General features: G+C 35.1%; 4 protein-coding genes across 6 annotated transcripts in view; 1 reads left to right on the top strand and 3 right to left on the bottom strand.

Moving 5' to 3' along the window:
• The window catches only part of LOC104798817 (structural maintenance of chromosomes protein 1), a 9,353-nt gene extending 7,087 nt beyond the window's left edge, over positions 1-2,266 (bottom strand). The window contains exons 1-4 of one of the 2 annotated variants that reach the window (XM_010521120.2): positions 1,518-2,266; positions 1,018-1,254; positions 657-890; positions 262-500 (exon numbers count right to left, since the gene is read on the bottom strand). In XM_010521120.2, coding sequence (XP_010519422.1) covers positions 262-500; positions 657-890; positions 1,018-1,254; positions 1,518-1,958 — 1,151 coding nt within the window. In that variant the 5' untranslated portion in view covers positions 1,959-2,266. The remainder of the gene's footprint in view (positions 1-261; positions 501-656; positions 891-1,017; positions 1,255-1,517) is intronic. The other variant, XM_010521056.2, reaches the window with a different exon arrangement.
• A 158-nt stretch (positions 2,267-2,424) lies between these two features.
• On the bottom strand, positions 2,425-4,724 carry LOC104798683. Of its 2 annotated transcripts, none has more exons than XR_002024040.1 (4): positions 3,713-4,724; positions 3,347-3,599; positions 3,116-3,190; positions 2,425-3,033 (listed from the first exon to the last, which is right to left on the bottom strand). XR_002024040.1 is itself a non-coding variant. In XM_010520954.1 (4 exons), exons 2-4 carry the CDS (start codon positions 3,403-3,405, stop codon positions 2,703-2,705), a joined length of 465 nt encoding a protein of 154 aa, XP_010519256.1. In that variant the 5' UTR covers positions 3,406-3,599; positions 4,181-4,724; the 3' UTR covers positions 2,425-2,702. The 2 variants fall into 2 exon arrangements, 1 of the variants encoding a protein (XP_010519256.1); XM_010520954.1 differs by having other exon boundaries at positions 4,181-4,724.
• A 1,025-nt stretch (positions 4,725-5,749) lies between these two features.
• On the top strand, positions 5,750-6,271 carry LOC104824362 (RING-H2 finger protein ATL48-like). Its single transcript, XM_010556420.1, has one exon. It carries the CDS (start codon positions 5,750-5,752, stop codon positions 6,269-6,271), a length of 522 nt encoding a protein of 173 aa, XP_010554722.1.
• Positions 6,272-7,375: 1,104 nt separating this feature from the next.
• Positions 7,376-11,125, bottom strand: LOC104798614 (probable inorganic phosphate transporter 1-7). The gene is made up of 2 exons (XM_010520811.1): positions 11,021-11,125; positions 7,376-9,157 (listed from the first exon to the last, which is right to left on the bottom strand). Exon 2 carries the CDS (start codon positions 9,138-9,140, stop codon positions 7,530-7,532), a length of 1,611 nt encoding a protein of 536 aa, XP_010519113.1. The 5' UTR covers positions 9,141-9,157; positions 11,021-11,125; the 3' UTR covers positions 7,376-7,529.
• Positions 11,126-19,511: the final 8,386 nt, after the last annotated feature.

The following is a 19,511-nucleotide window of genomic DNA, read 5'->3' as shown; positions in this document are numbered from 1 at the left end:
CTTTCCCTATTCATTTTACTTTCTTGAAGCGGAGATTAAGTTTTCTACTTCCCATACATACTACAAAACACTTCCAGTGTTAAACAAAGGAACATGGAACGTATGAATGCCAAACAAAAGCCCACACCTAAATTCCATAGGACCACAAAATTTAAGGCCAAACTCACACGGGCAAAATTTACCATGCTTAGCTAGCAAAAGCACTTTGCAGTCAAGGTGTTAGTGAAAACAATTCCTTAATCCTATATCATTGAAACTCACATCCTAAAATATTCTTGCAGTTGACTATCAAGCAAAGGGAGTTTTCCGCTGCTATCTTGTCTCTTTTCATTTAAAAGTTCCAGTTTCTTGTTCAGCTCTTTTAAGCTTTTCTGCATCTGTTCAATTTCTTTGGAGTGCTTCCCCTTTTCTCTTTTCCTTCTATCTAGCTCCTTCCGGCTGCTCTCAATTTTTGATGTTATACGGGACATTTCCTCCTTCAACCTTAGAAGCTCAGGTTGCTGCACGCAGAAAACAGGCATGAATAACTAAATCACATTTACAGCCAGTGGCAAGAGTACCCGTCAGATTCCTCCCCGTAGGAAGAGACATCAGCAACTGCTATACAGGGGAAAAGAAAAAGTTCTCTGTCAAACAAAAATTAAAAATCTACTCACGTATCTTTCAAGCTTTGAGCTTCTCTCAGCGATCTTCTTTTCACATTGCGCAATTTCTTTCAGATACTTTGCTTGTTCTTTCTTTCTCTTACTTGCTTCATTTTCAAAATTCTCCAGTTCTCTCATGACATCTTCACGACTCCTCTTTTCAGCTTCAACATCCTTGTTTGCCTTTTCGATATCATTCTCAATGTTATACAATTGCCACAGGCAGTGTTCTCGCTTCAGAGCTTTCTGCATTCATACAGAAATATTAACAGGAATGCAACGATGACGATTCATCAAGAACATTGTTTGGCTACAGAACAGCGAAACCAAAATAACACCAAAACTTTGGGAATGAAAGTGGCGTCTTTCTTACCAATTCCTCCTGTAACCTTAGATGCTTTTCAGCTTCTTCCTTCTGTTCTTTCTTCTGTTTCTTTTCCTGTGTTATTGTTTTCTTTTTCTGATATATAAGGGCTGATTTTTCTTCAGCGCTGGCCTTCTTTTCTTCCAGATCCTCATACTCCCTCTTAAGCTCCTCAGACCCAGAAATCTGCTCGAGAAGTCCCGTGAGCTCTTTCGGGTTCTTGGAGGCAATCGACTCAACATCACCCTACATTTTGGGAGCCTTTTTCAGAAGTAATTGATTTGGTTTGCACCTCTTCTAAATTCCTATAACAGCAAATTACAACCAAAACACTCCCCAGAACTCTAAGACAGGAGACAGTGACAAAAAATTGGGATTGAAGTAAATGAAATATGATAAACTTAAACAGCAACAATCAAATAAAAGCAGATAAACTACAAAAGAATTTGAAAATGAACAAATAAAGCAAGTATTGTGTTGATTCTGGAAAAGGGGGAACAGCCAATCACCTGAAACACTAGGAAGTTACGAGCCTTAACCAGTATGCCAAGGGAACGTAGCTTCCCATTGTACTCGTCCCAATTCACGACCCTATTATCGATACGATACTCACTCCCGCCGGCGCTAGTGATGGAACGCGTGAAATGGAGCTCTGACCCATCCTCGAGCTGGTAAACGAGGCGAACGTAGGCTCTACGACCCTTTTGCTCCTTCTCTCGGTCATCGTAGGCGTAGATGAGATCCTTCAACTGTGACCCACGCAGTTGACCAGTACGAACTCCGAGGACGAAGCTTATGGCGTCCATCAGATTCGATTTTCCCGCGCCGTTTGGACCAATAATCGCCGTGAAGTCCATGAACGGACCAATCAACTGCTGTCCCTTGTAAGACTTAAAATTCTCCATCTCCAGCCGGAGGATCTTACCCGACGGCGTCTGTATCGACGGCATGATTCGAACTCTAGGGTTTTCCCTCCGCTGATTTTCCTCAACCAGTGAAACTCAAGAAGCAGCAGATTGGGATTAGGGTTTCGAAATTCGAACCTGTTTCACCGGTTTGGTTTTCCAGCAGAATCAGGGGATTCCCCAGGGGGGAATTCGAAGGTTTTTGGAGGAGAAGGGAGGAAAAAATGGCGGGAAGGGAAAATTTCCTAATTTTCTTGGAAGAGGATAAAATCCGATGGGGCATTAAGGAGAGAAGCTTCAGTATCCATTTCCCAGAGTGATGGAAAAACTGAGAGTTCACAAGGCGTCTTTCCCTTCGGGCCCTGGGGCTCAACTCAAGTCCAACCCCCTTTCCTTTTTTTTTATTTATTTAATCTGTTGAAATGGAATGAAATCCAATTAGAATTTCAGAATTATGAACCGGCCGGTTTCGTAGTCCGGTTCTTCGGTTATTTTAAAGAAAGACCGGTTATATTCTTTTACCGGATTAATTCAACGAAAGGAAAATACACTTGCTGCGGTTTTTTTTACAAGCAACCGACATTTTACACACATTCCATGGAATCTATCTGGATATATGAACATGTAAATCACCATAGACGAGTGGCAAATCCAGAACGTAGAAAGCTAGATCAGTGCCTCCCTAGGTGTCAAATTCCATCAAGAGAACTGGAATGTAATCAGTCAAATACCCACAAAACAACTGACCAAAACCCATGAGAATAGTGTACACAAGGAACCGAAATGCAATTATCCGGCCTGGTTATCTTTTAGGGTACCCGGCCTTGGCTTCGGATCCGAAAGTTCTAATCGAAAAAACGTCTCAATGAGATCCGGGTATCCGTGGCCTGGATATGATGTCTCTCGCACCGTTATGCCATGTGCTCCGGTGAATGATTCGATCTTGCATTCGGCAACTACAACAAGTGAAAGAACCAGTGGCAATGATGCAAGATTTTCTAACGGACAGGTCATGTGAGCTGGGGGTCTCTGGTGGTTTTCAACTAACAAGAGCCGGAGAAGTACAGATTGTGCACCGTGAAAATCTGCAGAGATTAGAGATTGAGCTAGCTGGTTCTTCCTGCACATATTAAACAATGTCTGAGCTTGAAATGAGCATCAATAATCCCCCCCCCCTACATATTTCAGACAAGCGGTTATACCCTGTTGCCTTGATGAGCTGTTTCATGTATCCTTCCCACATCTCATGCATTGGCTTAAACAAATCAAACCTGCATCTGAAACACAGACCAAACCAAGAAACATACTAAGACAGTTTAAAGGAGTAACAGACAATGCTGAGGAAGAAAAGAAAAACAGTACAGTCAGATGCACGGCCAGTTCACTATCCAGGACAACAAGAGACGACCCGAGAAAGTCCGAATAGAACTCACTTTTGGGTTTCCTTAGGCAATTGCAAAGCTCCAGATTTCTTGAGTTGTTTCATAGACATACACGCCTTTTAGGGCGTTTTGAATTCTTCTGCAAGGCCTTTGTAGAGCCTGAGGATGGTACAAAATTATCGAGCAGGATCCAACTGTCCGGCTTCACGTTTCTAGAACCTTGCAAGTACTTTCGGGCTGAATCACTGCTTTGGAGGAGGTCATGCAAAACCTTGTCTGTAATGCTTCCTTTTGCCCTAGAAAACTGCATGACAGAGGCACATACCGAACAAATAGAGCACGGCGATCTCAGAATTCCTCGACTAGCAGACATAATAAGAAGAGAGTAGCTTCTTCCCTTCAAATATCGTAGGCTACCTTAAATCATCTTCCTTTGCATCTACCAAAATCTAAAACCTTTTCCAGCCAATGTGCTCGAAGAACTAGCTTTAGAGCGAAATCTGCATCAGAGGGTTCCTTCTTGTCTCTCTCATTCTTTTTTTGTTCCTGGATGTGCAGCAGCAAGCCTCCGTATGGAAACTAAATTGATCCTTATCAATGACGAAACAGATCACCCCCCCCCAAGGTATTGCGAGATTCAACCCTAAAAATCTACAGAATTCCAAAACTTACGGAGACAAAATACTACTCCCTGTAACAAAATCTATTTTCTACATGAACAGTCCCTGTAACAATATGGCCGATTCAAGCCCATATTTTGGATTTTTTTAACTCGTCAGAGACAGGGCCGCCGGCACAGGGGGCAGGAGTCTTTCCGGACAAGCCATTGGTCGAGACAGAGACGGTGAAAGACGTGAGAGCATGGCAAATCACTCAGATACTTACCCGAATCCCCAAAGCTCTCCAGGCAGATACAGCAGACGTCAGATTCCGACACGGAGAAGGTTATCTCTTCGGTCAGTCTCACTTCCACGAACACGAAGAAGCTTTCGCAACTGGAACTCATCTCCGCAACCGAATCAGCGATCTGCGGGGCCAAGTATTCGCACATAGGAGGATCTCGGAGATCGTCGCATAGGAGTTGGTAGATGTCGCCGGAATCGGAGCTACGAAGGTCGAATTTGACGAATTTGGTGGAGGAATTCGGGTAAATCCCGATATTGTTTTCGCGGCCATCTGGGTATTTGACAGATTCCTTTGTCTCGCTCTGCACATAAACGAAGACGCTGTGCAGGCCTGATGACGCGTGAAGCTCCTTCGCATCCAGGGCTACGTCGATTTTAGTTTGGCACTCCATTGTCGAAAATCTTTACTCTTTTTCTGGGAAATCAAAAACCCTTTTAAGATTTCTCAGAGAGAGACGGGAGAGAGTCGCACAGAGAGAAAAAGATGAGAGAGTCGCACAGAGAGAAAAAGATGAGAGTCTCGCAGAGAGAGAGAGATGAGAGAGAATGGCGCAGTGAGAGAGATGAGGGAATGCAAATGGGGCCATATAGGTAAAGAAATGGAAAAAATTTTCTCTTAAATGACCGTTGGAGATTTTTCAAAAGAAAGGAAAGAACAAAGAAACGGAAAAAATCGGAAGAAGGACTAAGGAGATCTTCTTTTTTTTTTTTTTTGCATTGATTCAGATTTAATTTAAAATAAAGTAATTTTATTAAAATTAAACAATATATTTAATCATCTTTAAAATCAGATTTAGATTTAGTTTGAATAAAACATATATATATCCTCTCCATTTAAATGTTTTTATCTGAATCAATTACCGTAATAAAAAAACTTATTATAAACATGTTGTGTAATGAACATTATAATTTTTGACGGATTGTGGACAAAATAGTAGAATTTTTTATTTAAATTTTAACATTCATATTTTGCAATAATTTCATAATAATAATTACTTTCCTTAATTTTTACATGGGTAAGTAATAGGGCGACTATTTTGTAATGTAAATGTAAAATTGAATTGAACATACAAACCTGTAGTTATATTTAAAATGAATCTGACTTAAAATTAAATTAATTGAACGAAATATATAAATAATGTAAAATTTTAGTGGAAACTAAAATATTTGAAATCACTAATATCTTTTTATAAAATTAGTTTAGTTTAAATTAAACTTGAATCAATGTAAAAACAAATTAAAAAAATAAGATCTCTTAGAAACGAATCTGAAAATGATATCTCCCTCCGATTTTTTTCCATTTTTCTTCGCCGGAAAAATCTCCAACGGTCATCAAAGTTGAAATATGACCGTTTATCTATACTCCCATTCCCATAATCCCATTTACATTCTCTCATCTCTCTCTCTCTCTCTCTCTCTCTCTCTCTCTCTCTCTCTCTCTGCCATTCGCTCTCATCTCTCTCTGTGCGACTCTCCCTCTTCCCTCTCTCTCTCAGAAATCTGAAGAAGGGTTTTTGATTTCCCAGAAAAAGAGTAAAGATTTTCGCTGATGGATTGCCAAACTAAAATCGACGTAGCCCTGGATGCGAAGGAGCTTAACGCATCGTCAGGCCTGCAGAGTATCTTCGTTCATGTAAAGAGCGAAACGACGGAATCTGTCAAATACCCAGATGGACGCGAAACCAGGATCGGGATTTACCCGAATTCCACCACCCAATTCGCCAAATTCGATCTTCGTAGCTCCGATTCCGTCGACATCTACCAGCTCCTCTGCGACGATCTCCGAAACCCCCCGATGTGCGAATACTTGGCCCCGCAGATCGCTGATTCGGTTGCGGAGATGAGCTCCAGTTGCGAAAGCTTCTTCGTGTTCGTGGAAGTGAGACTGACCGAAGAGATAACCTTCTCCGTGTCGGAATCTGACGTCTGCTGTATCTGTCTGGAGAGCTTTGGGGATTCGGGCAAGTATCTGAGCGATTTGCCCTGCTCTCACGTCTTTCCCCGCCTCTGTCTCGACCAGTGGCTCGTCCGGAAAGACTCTTGCCCGTTGTGCCGACGGCCCTGTCTCTGACCGTGACACCAGTGAAAGTAATCAGTTTTTTTTTTAGGGTTTGTTCTTGTTTCCAATAGATCTGTACCACTGGCTGAACCAAAACAGCAAGTAGCATTTCCAGTTTATGCAATAGCTGAAATTTTGAGATTCACTAGAAACAAGGACGAGTCTTTGAGCATGAATACAGCTGACAGGGTGGAACCAAGTTCTAGTGGTTATTGTCGGAATCGGGTTTTTGTCAGAAAGTGTGGAAGATGACATTAACAACCCTACCGACCCGCTGCGCCAATGGTGCAGTGGCATGGGTTAGTCTGGTTCGCCTTCATACAGTGGCTCACACATCTCGGTCGGCTCCCAACCAGGGATACATTGATTCACACATCTTCTTGCTTGAGTGTAGTTACAGTGCTAGCATATGGATCCACTTTGCCTGGAAGTGCTGTCCGAATCCGCCAACCAATCAGTCTAAACCTTTTTGCAGCAACACGCTGTCTCAGACTGGATTGAACCGCACCGACGATTGCCAAGCTACTTGCGCAGTGTTAGATTAGATGGTAGTTAGTCAGTTCTGATTCCTCTCTCATCTTTCCAAGATTCTCGGAAGATATTATGGCCTCTCTTCTCTGTTTGCGCCGAGTTGTTCATGTCGTGTATGTGTATATAGCACTCTTGTATCTAAACCTGATATATGAGAAATACTTTTCCATTTTATATCGTGTATGTGTATATAGCTCTCCGCCCATATTCCTCCTCCTGTTTTGCCTGCACCCGCACCAAATCTCGACCCATATTCGAATCCTCTTTTCCTTCGTGCTGTGAGTAGGTTTCATGAGAATCCAACTACAGCGTTTGGTCTCGCTCCATCTTTCGGCGGCCTTGAGGCAGCAGGTTGACCGCACAATACGAAATGCCTTCATCTCCAATTCACAGGTCGCTAGTTCTGGCAAATTCTAATGAGCTGTTGGGTAATGGTTGTCCAGTTTCAAACCCATTTCCCTCAGCGCCGTTTCCTTGAATTGTATAAACAGCAAGTGCCAGATCTCTAGGGTTCTTTGAGATTGTAACCATATGGCGAAGGGTGTTGTGTTCGTTTTATGATGATGCATCTTACAGACACGACTCTGTTGAACTCTGTAGCGTTCATTTAATGATTAACATATTACATAAAAGAAACAAGAGAGAGTTCACAAAATAAGACAACAAAGCCTAAATCTTTGTTCTTGCCCAAAACCCGAACATCATCGCAAACGTAACATATCATCAGAGAGATAAAAAACTATACGATGGGGACGGTCCTATTGTTGTTGCTGTTGTTGTCGTTGTCGTTCTCCTCGTTTTCTCCCGACATTTCTTCCAGAGACTTGCCTTTTGATTCAGGCACCAAGAAAGTGAATACCATCCCCAAGAAGTTGACGACGCCCAACACGATAAGGGAGTTCCTCACCCCGATACCAGGAGGGTATCCTGCCTCTGTCTTTGCCTTGTCCGGGCTCTGAGCCAAGTACAAGAACCCGAATGCACCTACAATGGCTCCCAATTTACCCGATGCAGCGGATATTCCATGGCAGGTTGACCTGAGTCTTGCCGGGAAGATCTCGGCAGGAACCACAAAGGTCGTGGCATTAGGTCCGAAGTTGGCGAAGAAGAAGGTTAAAGAGTACATCACCACGAATCCGATTCTGTTGTCCTTGTGAGTCCAGTGGTCGTAAGGAATGGCTAAAGCGAACATGAACACCGTCATGAAGAAGAAACCCATCAGCTGGATGGCGAATCTTCCGATGATGTCGATGAGACCGACGGTGAACCAGTAGCCGGGGACGGTACTGCACAGGGCGATGAGGGTCTGAGCACGGGCGATTCTGAAGACTTCTTGGATGGCGTTCATGGTCTGAGCGGGAGGAATCCATCCGATCGCGCTGAAAATGTCCTTCTGGAACAAGTTCTGGCTGTAGAAGGCGATGTCGAGCAAGAACCAAGTGCTGGTCGTCCCGAGCAAGTGAAGCCCGTGCCGGCGAAGGAATTCCTTGGAGAACAAGCCAAAGGAATTGGACTTATCCTGAGCAAGCTGTTCCACTTTCTGCTGTTCCGCTTCGATCTCAACTTGCAGAACCTTAGACATGTCCGAAGCCGCCTGTTTCCCGTCCTTAGCGACCAACGCAGTGTACCGTGCCGTTTCGGGCATCTTCGTCCTCCAGTAGTACGTCAGAGCAGCGGGCAAAGCTCCGACCATCAGAATGATTCTCCAGACGTAATCCGCCTGAGGAACCGTCGACGCGACTGCGTCCACCTCGTATGCAGGGGCCGGAAACCCAGCCTCAAACGCAGCCGCTACGATGATTGCGAAAATCCCACCGGTCATGATTCCGAATCCCTGCATGGCGAAAACGGCGGCGATAAACGCACCGCGAGTCTTCTTGTTAGAGTATTCGGACATTATCGTAGCCGACAAAGGGTAATCTCCACCGATGCCGAAGCCGAGCCAGAAGCGGAAGAAACAGAGAGTGGCCATTACAGACTTGGGGTCTGATCCGAAGGACAAACCAGAGGCGACGGAAGCGATAACCATGAGCATTAGAGTCATCCCGTACACTTTCTTCCTCCCCAATTTATCGCCGAGCCAGCCGAAGAAGAGCTGACCCGCCAGCGTCCCGCAAAACGCGACGCCGTTAACAGCGGCTGAGACGTTCGGCGGTAGCGTTCCGGGCTTCTTGGAGCCGTCCACATGGTAGTAGATGCGTCCAAGGAGCTTCGTGACCAGAGATATGCAGAAGAGATCGTACGCGTCTGTGAAGAATCCCATTCCCGCGATTATAATCGCTGTGAAATGGTACCATTGCGTTTTCGCCACGTCAAGTGCGTTTAGAACCTGCAGTTGATCACCCGCCATTGATCTCTTCTTTTCCTCTACAAAAATATATGAGAATAATAAACAAACAAATAAATAATAAATGTGTATATTAAATATAGAATGGGAACATGACAAATTAAAGGTGGTGATGTAGAAAGTCAACACTTCTATTACATTTAAATCTGAAAGTAACTATATGATGATGGGTCCAATGTGGACTTGATAAGTCGTTGCGTTGAATTTTTTTTCCCTAACTGAAAATGAAATAATTAAATTTTATTTCTAATGAACTCCAAATTTATGGTAGAGAAGGCATGGTATTGGTAGGTCCATATTTATTGGTTTTAGTATATGATTTTATTTTTATATAACGATGACACGAAGACAGAGCTTAATGTTGTGTCATATAATATTTATCATTTTTCAAGGCGGAAACAACTTGCAATGACGAATAAGATTTCTATTCAAATAACATAATACAATACTAGAAGTCTCTTATGGAAGGGGCAAAATTCAGAACAAGCATGATGTAATATATATGTGTATATATATTAATATATATACATATATATATGTATTTATGTACATATACCAAGTTGTCAATACTCGCTTTTGTTTTAATACTATCAAATCTCAATATTTAGCTTTAGATTATTTTAATTTAATTTTAGGAAAACAAATCTAACAAATAATAATAGTTAAATGTTGAGGCTCATTGATTATTTTTTTTTTGACAAAACATTGGTCAGCCTGCTTCTCTTTATTTATATACATCAATTTTTTTTTATAAAATCTATTTAAAACGCAAAATATTTATAAATCTAAATGTAATTCTAACAACAAAGCAAAAAAAAACTTAAAAACATTCATTTAAAATTTATTTTATCTACAATATGAGATAAAATATTTAAAAAATTGCTAAATGCATCTGGAAATTACAATTTTTTTTTATCGAATTATAATGCCATAACTACATAATTAATAATATGTATTCATACAATGTCTACAAATTAAAATAAATCTCAATATTTATAAAATATCTAAAAATTAATATCTTTATTATTTCACCATTTCAAATAGTTAAATTGACAAAATTTATATTTTTTAGATATTAAAAGAATAGTTTTTATTTAAATTTGTGATTTTTTAAAAAATAATAGTTTTTGAATGTTTTTTAAATTGATATTTATTAGATCTGTGAATTATATATTTTTAAAATGGATATCTTTCAAATAATTAAGATTTTTTGAAATTATTTGTATAAATACATAAAGATATATACTTAACCAATCCACAATCATATTTAAAGTTGTTGTTTTTAACTCAAGAAAAGTTCGGATATCTCCCTTTTCTTTAATTTTTCACTAGACAACTTCAATTTAAGTTAAAATTTGGATATTTTGCAAGGTTTGTCAATTTTAGTTTTAGTTAAAATTATATTATGAAAAAAAAATGGTTTCTTTTTCATTAAATTTTAATAATTTGATTTGAATCATATAATAAAACTATATATGCCCGATCTTCGAGTATTAGAAGTTAACCGACTCCTCGAATAAAATCTCTCAAATTAGATCAAATTCAAGATGAGTTCAAAACCTAAAACGAAAGGAGAATATATATATATATATATATATAAAGTCGTTGCTACAAGACAAAACAGAGATCATAGACGCAGAGGAAACAAAAAGCACAGGAAAAAAAATTCATATCCAAAAAGAAAAGGAAAAAAAAAACAGGAGAGCCTAACATCGTCCCCTTATATATTCCAATTAATCTGGAGATTGAATCGTTCATACAACAACGAATGAAATTTATTTTAAATTATTTAATTTTCGTAACGAAAATTTTAAATTAGACGGTAATTAATGCAAAAAAAAACACAAAATGATTCGAACAGTACATTAATTACGTCGACTTACACGTAGACGAGATCGAGAAACAGCGTTGTCTTGTTCCTTGTCCAAGATTTTTCTTGTCGGAGAGAAAAGAGGGAGTGTTTGTTTCTCGGGAAAATTAGTGTGAGAAAATGAGAGAGAGAATGGTTCTGGACGAAGCGCCGTGAGCGGCTATTTATACGCTGTTTTGCCCCTTTTGAAATATTCCTTCAGTCTGTTCGGTATATTCCATCTTCTTACGACGCCGTTTTTACCCTCTTTGACTTTTCCTTCCTCGCCTTTTTTTGGAATTCGTTTCCATTGAGGGGCATTTTTGATATTCCAGTCTAATATTTACGCGGATAATAAAAACTGTTTTTGGAAAAAATCTAACTATAAAGTTTTAAAAATATGTATTCAAAATTTTAACTATCTACAAATTAGTTTTTCATTTAAAAAGCATCCGACAAAATCTTTAATTTAAATGAAAAATCCATTTGACTATCCATAAATTTCAAATAAAAATCCAAATTTTAAACATATAAAAATTACAATTTTTACTAATTTAATATATTTTAAAATTTTAGACATGAAAATTTGAAATAACATGGGAATTTTTTTTAAATATTGATATTTATTTAGATTTGTGGGTAGTTTAACTTTTAATAGATCATTATATATAAATATATTTAAAAAACTATAACATAAAATCTAAACCGTACTTTTATATAAAAAAAATGAAAACTCAACTACATCTATGTATAGATGATCATTCTATTTATAATGTAATATATTTTGATTAAATATGATTTTTTGATACTTTTATAAGTCTTTTATATCTTATTTGGATTTATCCATGATTGTATTCTTATATAATTTTGCCAAAATAAGAGTTTTTTTGTTTGTTAAAATTGGAAGTTTATTTGAATTGATAGATAATTGAAGTTGTAAATTGAATTTTTAAGTTGAAGTTTGTTTAAATATAAACCTTACAGATGAAATTGGTTAATATATATATAAAATATTTTTGCATATATCCTGACAAGAGTTAACTGTAATTTTTATCCATAAACCAGAATTAATGTACCATATCTGTTGACTAATAAAATTATTACAAGAAAATGTGCCAAACTATACAAAATAAAATTTACTTGGTGCATCCAAAATTGGGTGATTCAATTGGTAGGTTCGAGTTCCCACTTGATTGAAGAGAGACATTCAAACGGTGCATAAACACTTCATATCTACCGATTATCCTATATTTTCTAACAGCTAAATTATTTAATTTCGTTTAAACGATCAACATAAGAATATTATAAAATATTTTAACTCGGTTTATTTAGTCTCTCCAATATTTCAGAATTTTTAAATAGGATATTTAGCCCTACATATTTTTGTACCATCTTGCATCTGCATGATTTTTAAGTTGACAATTTTACAATGATGTGAGTAGGTTTCGTGATAATATGAATTAAATGTTGATAATAAATAAATTTTTTAATGAAACGATAATAGCATTTAATATTTGATTTCATTGAGTATGGGAATGAACATCTATTCTGTCTCTCAGAATAGGACTCACTTATTGAATTGAACTAATAAATATATAAATATTTTTTTAATAATTGGGTGTTCTAAACCGAAGTCCACACTGATATCAGAATCACGAACAAGTCATCTGATTGGAATTACACTTTCCTTTCCAACTTGAGATTCGAATTCGGGACGGAACAAATGGTTTGCGTCTCTATTTCACCGGTTGAATTATCTAAATTGGGTATATAAATATTGAAAAGAAAAATATATAACTTAGGGAATAATAAATATGAAAGGAAAAATATATAACCAAGCGATTTTCCCATTGGAGCCTGTAATTTCGATTTGGTAATTTAATCTCATAAATTTTTGTAGCAATGATGATGTAAACAAAATGTATGACCATTATATATATTATAATGATAATATTTTTTAAAAACTCCGAGAAATGGAAATTTTCTTATTGGTAAACTATTGTTGGTGACATCGAAATGATAAATCTATTAAAATAGGATATCAGTTTCGTTCATATTTGAAATAAAGGATGTTGAGATAATATATTGCTCGAATATTTTAGGAGATTAATGGATTTTGATTTCTCTTATTATTATATTCTCAAATTCCATATTTGATTTTTATGAAAGCGTCTGAATTATATCCTAAAAACTAAAAAAAAATAAACAGACGAATAAATCACTTTTATATAGTGAAGTAAAAATAAATCACTTTTATATAATAGGAAAATCGTGTGAATAATTATTTCTAAAGAAATTTAACATTTAGAGATATTTGAAGCCCATGCTGACTTTTGCTGGCTCGACTTCAAACTCTGCAACTTGGATGCTTTGACTTTCATTTCCAAGTTTCGGCATTTTATTGCTTGAAAGTGTTGACTCTCTCCAATCCACGTTCACATTTTTATGAAATCTACATGCATTTAGTGTGCGTATATGTTTTAATATATATATATATATATATATATATATATTAATCACGTCAAATATATAATGCGTTAGATATGGAATACAATTTGAAATATCACTTTTATCATTAATTATCCAACAATTTTGACAAATATCACATCTTACGAAAAGAAAATTATCTTAAACCGAAATCCATACTAATTTCTCGAGGTCGAGAGCAAACCATGTGATTGAAATTACACTTTCTTTCCCGACTTGAGACTCGGGACGAGACAGACCAGTGGCAGACCTAGAGAAAATAATTAGTCGGGCCAAATAATGAAAAAAGTTATAAAAAAAAGGAAGGAAAAAAAATGAGGGGGCACACAACAAATTTTGACAGGGCATGTCACATTTTTCATTAAAATTTTATAAAAATATAACTAAAATAAAATTTTGTATGGGGGCATAGGACCCCATTCAAATATAAATGGGTCCGCCCCTGGAATAGACGTTTGACGTCTCTATTTCACCGGTTGAACTATTCAAGTTAGACGAAACGGTCTCTTCTTATTAACAAAATATTGTTTTTGGCTTTTTTATCTTATTTTTAAAAAACTGTCTTTAATTGTCTGAAAATACATTTTTTCTATTTATATGACAAAGTTAATTCTATACATCAATAGAATGATTTTGTATTGCAGAATTCTTTTCAACACTATGATAAAATATTTAATCATAGTACAAAATACAAAATTTTCTCCACACTACATATTAAGTAGTCCAAACTATACAATGCCGATTTCATGGATAATGTCGTTGGTTATCCCACGTTTCTATTTATTTTTAAAAATTCTATAAATTCATACATCAATTTTTAAGTCAATAAATCACACAAGTTTCTTTGAGGTGGAAAATGAAAATGAATGACAAGAGAATACCGTGGAATAAGAAATTTTCAATATAGAATGTTTATTGAAAATTTCCTAGGATGGATTGGTGAAATGGTCGTTTTTTAAATGATAGTGGAAAAAAAAAATCACAAAACCATATGATGACAGAGAAGGAAAAATATAGAAAAAATACAGAGAAAAAGGGAATAAATATTTTGTATCAATGGAAATTATTTTTTGTGCAAATGATAAAATTTGACAAAGTTGTAGAAACTTATCACTAAAAGTTACTATCACTGAAATACCCTACATGCAGTTACAAGGGAATGTTAAAAATTATAGAAATAGATATTCATATAAAAGTTATTTGGAAAAAAAATGTGGAGATTGAGATATTATAAATTACAAAAATATTGTATTACTTGAAAGACGATACATGTATATGTATATGTAACTAAACGTTTAAAACTATAGAAACTGGTAGATTATAAGTGTATTAATATAAAAGTTAGTTGAAATTTTTTGTAAATATAGTAAAAACAGAGGTTCATATTATTGGTTACAATAATATTCCAATACTTTACACAAAATTATTAGACAAAATTTCGAATTTTAGGGTTCTATATATTACCTTTCTTCATTTTCTTTTCCTATAAAAAATTGAAAAAAAAAGAAAGATTTACAGAAATATAATGTGACATCTTAAAAGAAAAGTCCATGAAATAGACAAATCAAAATGAAGAAAGGTAATAACTTTTGTGAAAAATCCAACTTTTATATATATATATATAATGCAAATGGTTAATTAAATTAAATTAAATTTATGTGAAAAATCCAACTTTTATAACAACGACGTCACGTAGATTCCGAATAACTTTTGTGTTACGTGAAAATCTGACGTTGCGATCTTTGGACGACACGAACAGCCGAAGTGCCAAGTTGAAGATGAACTGAAAAAAACAAAGATTCTACACGCAAATATAATATATTCGTAATTTTATTAACCTTTTTCCCTAACTCAGATTCTTCAATTATATATATGTATATATATATATATATATGTATGTATGTTCCTTTAGTTGTCTTGACAAATACAAACAAGTAATTCCGAACCAACAAAAAACAATTATTAATATTGTAGAAAATTCCCACTTGCATAAATCCTTTTCGTGGGAGATTAAAACATGGCCTCTACATGTCAGTCCTGATAGCGAGATGATTCACTAAAAGTCCAGATACGTACTTATATACACATATATATATATATATATATATACATAATATATCTCTCAAATTAATATATATTTACTCTTTTATTTCAAAATTTTCCAAGTTTAATAGGACAAAATTATTTATATTTCTAACAATATTTTTTTAACGATTTCAATGATTATGTACCGATGGAAAATATCGTATTGGGATCAACGCATAAAATTTTGAATATATGTAAAATATTATTTCCGTTTTTCATATCCTTCAACATAATTTCCGCACTTGTGGTATCATACAAAATAACTTGTGGAAGGTTTACATAATGAGGAATTTCCGTATTTCACTTCAGAAAGATCCACCGAACTTGGTCGTATTAAGGGTTGTAATTGAAATCATTAGGTATATTGTTTGGTCTACATTTGAAAATAAGACCAAGTAGATGTAATAAGGTGGTACGTCAACACGTAGGCGTTAGAAAAAACGATATAAAATTTTGCGTCTATTAATATATAGTAAAACAAGCTTGTTCACGTACTAATTAGTCATACTATATAGTAACATTTATAGTTATCGATCCAAAAACATTATCCTATCGGGCACCAATATTTATTATTATTTGCTGAGGGAGCCTGATTTTTTTTATCAATACTGATAATATATATATATATATATATATATATATTATTTGTGAATGAGCATTGTGTGCTATTGTTTCAATGATTAGGGTTTGATTTGTTATTCCATGCCCATGTTTGCTAAATGTATGTATGTATGTATGTATGTATGTATGTATGTATGTATGTATGTATGTATGTATGTATGTATGTATGTATGTATGTATGTATGTATGTATGTATGTATGTATGTATGTATGTATGTATGTGCTTTAAAAAAACACGGAGAGAAGAATATCCAAAGGAATATGTGAAAATAAAAGTGGTACCTTATGAACTTAAATTAAGTGTTCCTTTTCCTCTGTAATAATTGATAATCAATATTAAAATATCGTCATTAGCTTCCTATATATATATATAATATATAATATATTAAAACCCTACTCGGGTGTTGGCATCCATGTGGTTGGAGGAACATATTTAACAAATATTTAATATATTTATTTATCTTTTGGCATCAAGGGATGTCTCCAACACCAGAGGCCATAGTTTAAAGTAGAGTTTTCGTGATCATTCTCAATTAGAGTAAGTAGCCTTCCCACTTTTGATCTTTATAAAGACAGTTCTAATTAATATATAATGGTTAGTAAAAAGAAATCGAATATTACTTCCTCGAAACTTCAAATTCACTCCTTGTTTGATTTTTCTGGTTTGAAAAATATATATATATATGTGTGTGTGTGTGTGTATGCAGTGGAGGTGATGATGATACACCATCACCATCATCATCATCACATACATATATATATATACACACACACACACATGTCCTTTGTGTTGTTTTATGTACTCGATGCGCATGGTTTTAGGCCATCAAAGCCACGATGGCTGCTGCATATATATATATATATAAAATGCTTATGAGATATGTATAATAATGTACTTAATCTTCGATATAATATTGCAACAAAAATATTTATGTTTTAAATTTTATAATAATGGGTGCAACAAATTGGACTCGCCCACTACAAAAAGGAAAAAAAAATCTTTTTTTTGCTTTACTTTCCACTTTTATAACGTGGAAAAGTGTATATTTGGCTCCTCAGCATTTCGACTTTCGGGGATCTCCGCATATCATGAGGGTGCTCTGTCTTTTTCAACCCGTCAAATGATCACAACTATAGCAATTTCATAATTATTCGACCACCAAATAAATATATAGTTCTGAAAAGAATACGGAATTATTTTATCCAAAAAAAAGATAAATGAATAACGAAAACAAATAATTTTACGGATCCAACTAATAATAATGCTAATATATAGCGTAGCTATTCAAAGAGTTACAGAGACATCTCGAAAGCGACGGAACACTCGGAACTTGAAAAACGCACAAAATTCTTTTTAAAAAAAAAAAATCTAAACCAAAATGGAATAGAATCCGAAATAAAAAATGTTCAAACTGAAACCTAATAGAATCTGAATTAAAACTGGAATTAATATATATATATCTTCAGTGAATTGAAAACAGAGAAAGGGGAAACAAAAAAGTGACGAACGACATTTGAATTTTTTGTTCATCTAAAAATAAATATATACGTATAAGTTTCTGTCTTATGCAAATCCGATGGAGATCCAAATTCCAAAAGCTAAGGATTGGAGTTTCTGTCTTAAGAAATGGACCGTTGACATGTAACATGCAATGATGGAAATTTCTAGAGTTCACAAAATACAATCTAAAACCACCGAAATTGCGATTGGAGATGGATGCGAAAGAAGTTGTAGAAGAGATCAATAACAACAAGAAGTCGTTAAGTTGACAGAGATATACTCAAGAAATTGAAGTGCTTTGGGAGAGGTTTCCGAGTATCAGTTTGGCTCATATACAAAGGACTAGTAATTCTTCGGTTGATGCGATTGCGAAACTTACGTTGAATCGTAAATCTCTTTTTGTCTTATGTTCAAACTCCTGCCCTGAGTGGCTTTCTCGAATTGTAGCGAAGGATTGTCCTTCAACTTATTAATTTAATCTATTAATTTTTGTGAAAAAAAAACTACCGAAATGAATCCATCGAAAATGTGCCACGTTTTGGATCATTCTTATATAATATGGTCTCATTTTACTTATATATATATATATTCTGAAAAATGATATTCTGAAAATTTATCTAATTCATGTCCTAATTACTTATGACACTCAAAATTATGATATTCAGAAAATGCATCTAATTCACTGCCCAAAAACTGTCGCCGTTATAGGATATATATTTACCATATAATAACATTTGATGATACGTAAATATAGGACCACTTTAATGGAAGTTTATATACATTTTTTACATAAAAAATAGTTTATATACATTTTCTGTTCATTATTATTATTATTATTATGAGACAATTGATTATGCTTTTGTCGGAAAAAAAGGTGATCTGTTCTGTTAGTCATATGAATTTAGAGGGGGAACCATTCGGTTTATTTGTGTGTGTTTTTTTATTTATTTTGTGTTTGGTTACTTATATATACAATAATGTTTTTTAATAAAAATCCACCCTGAACAAAACCAAACCGAATAACAAACTAAATAGAAATTAAACGATATAAAAATTGAATGGATTTTATAAAATCAATAAATCAAATAGGAAAACAATCATAGCCAGTGAAATTCGAAATATCTAGTCCTCCCTAAACCATAGAAAAAATATTTATTTTACATCCCCGTAAATTTATTTATGCGTTTAATGAAAATAAACTATCGCATAAGAACGAAATCCATAGGAGGAGAATAAAGAAGATGACTTGGAAAATTCTAGAGAAAACAATTACTAAATGAGATTGACTTGCGCTTTTACAAAAAAAAAAATTATAAAACTAAATTGATTTTTTTTTAAACTTTTGTTTGAGATGAGATTGAATCAAAACCAAACAAAAATAACGGAACAGAAACACTAAATGTATGCCCTAATTCCCAAGCTATTTGGAGCACGTGCATTCCAAAGCTAAGCAAGCAGTGCGACTTCGTCATCATCTATCTCGAAACTCAGGATAACATCACCGCGCAAGGCAAAGTCAAAAAGCCCAAAAAAAATAAAATAATAAATAAGGTAAATATTTTCAGATACAACAACCGGGAATATTACAAATATACCTTTAAATGTCGATTTCACTTACATGACATACCCTTCAAACAAAAAACCTTCAAAAAAAAACTGAAAAAGAATGAAAAGACATTGTTACCCCTTTTAAAAAATACACGTGTCAACATCTGAAGGAGAAAGACCAAAAGTTAGGAAGTTATTAAATTAAAAAAATTTTAAAAACCAAACAGTTTTCCCCCTTTTCGACAGACACTTTCATTTCTTCACAGTGTTGTTTATTCTTCGT

Source organism: Tarenaya hassleriana, unplaced genomic scaffold (assembly GCF_000463585.1).
Source record: "Tarenaya hassleriana unplaced genomic scaffold, ASM46358v1 Cleome1, whole genome shotgun sequence".
Lineage (NCBI taxonomy): Eukaryota > Viridiplantae > Streptophyta > Magnoliopsida > Brassicales > Cleomaceae > Tarenaya > Tarenaya hassleriana.
The sequence above is the reverse complement of the archived record's forward strand: the minus strand, read 5'-3'. Positions and strand labels throughout refer to the sequence as shown.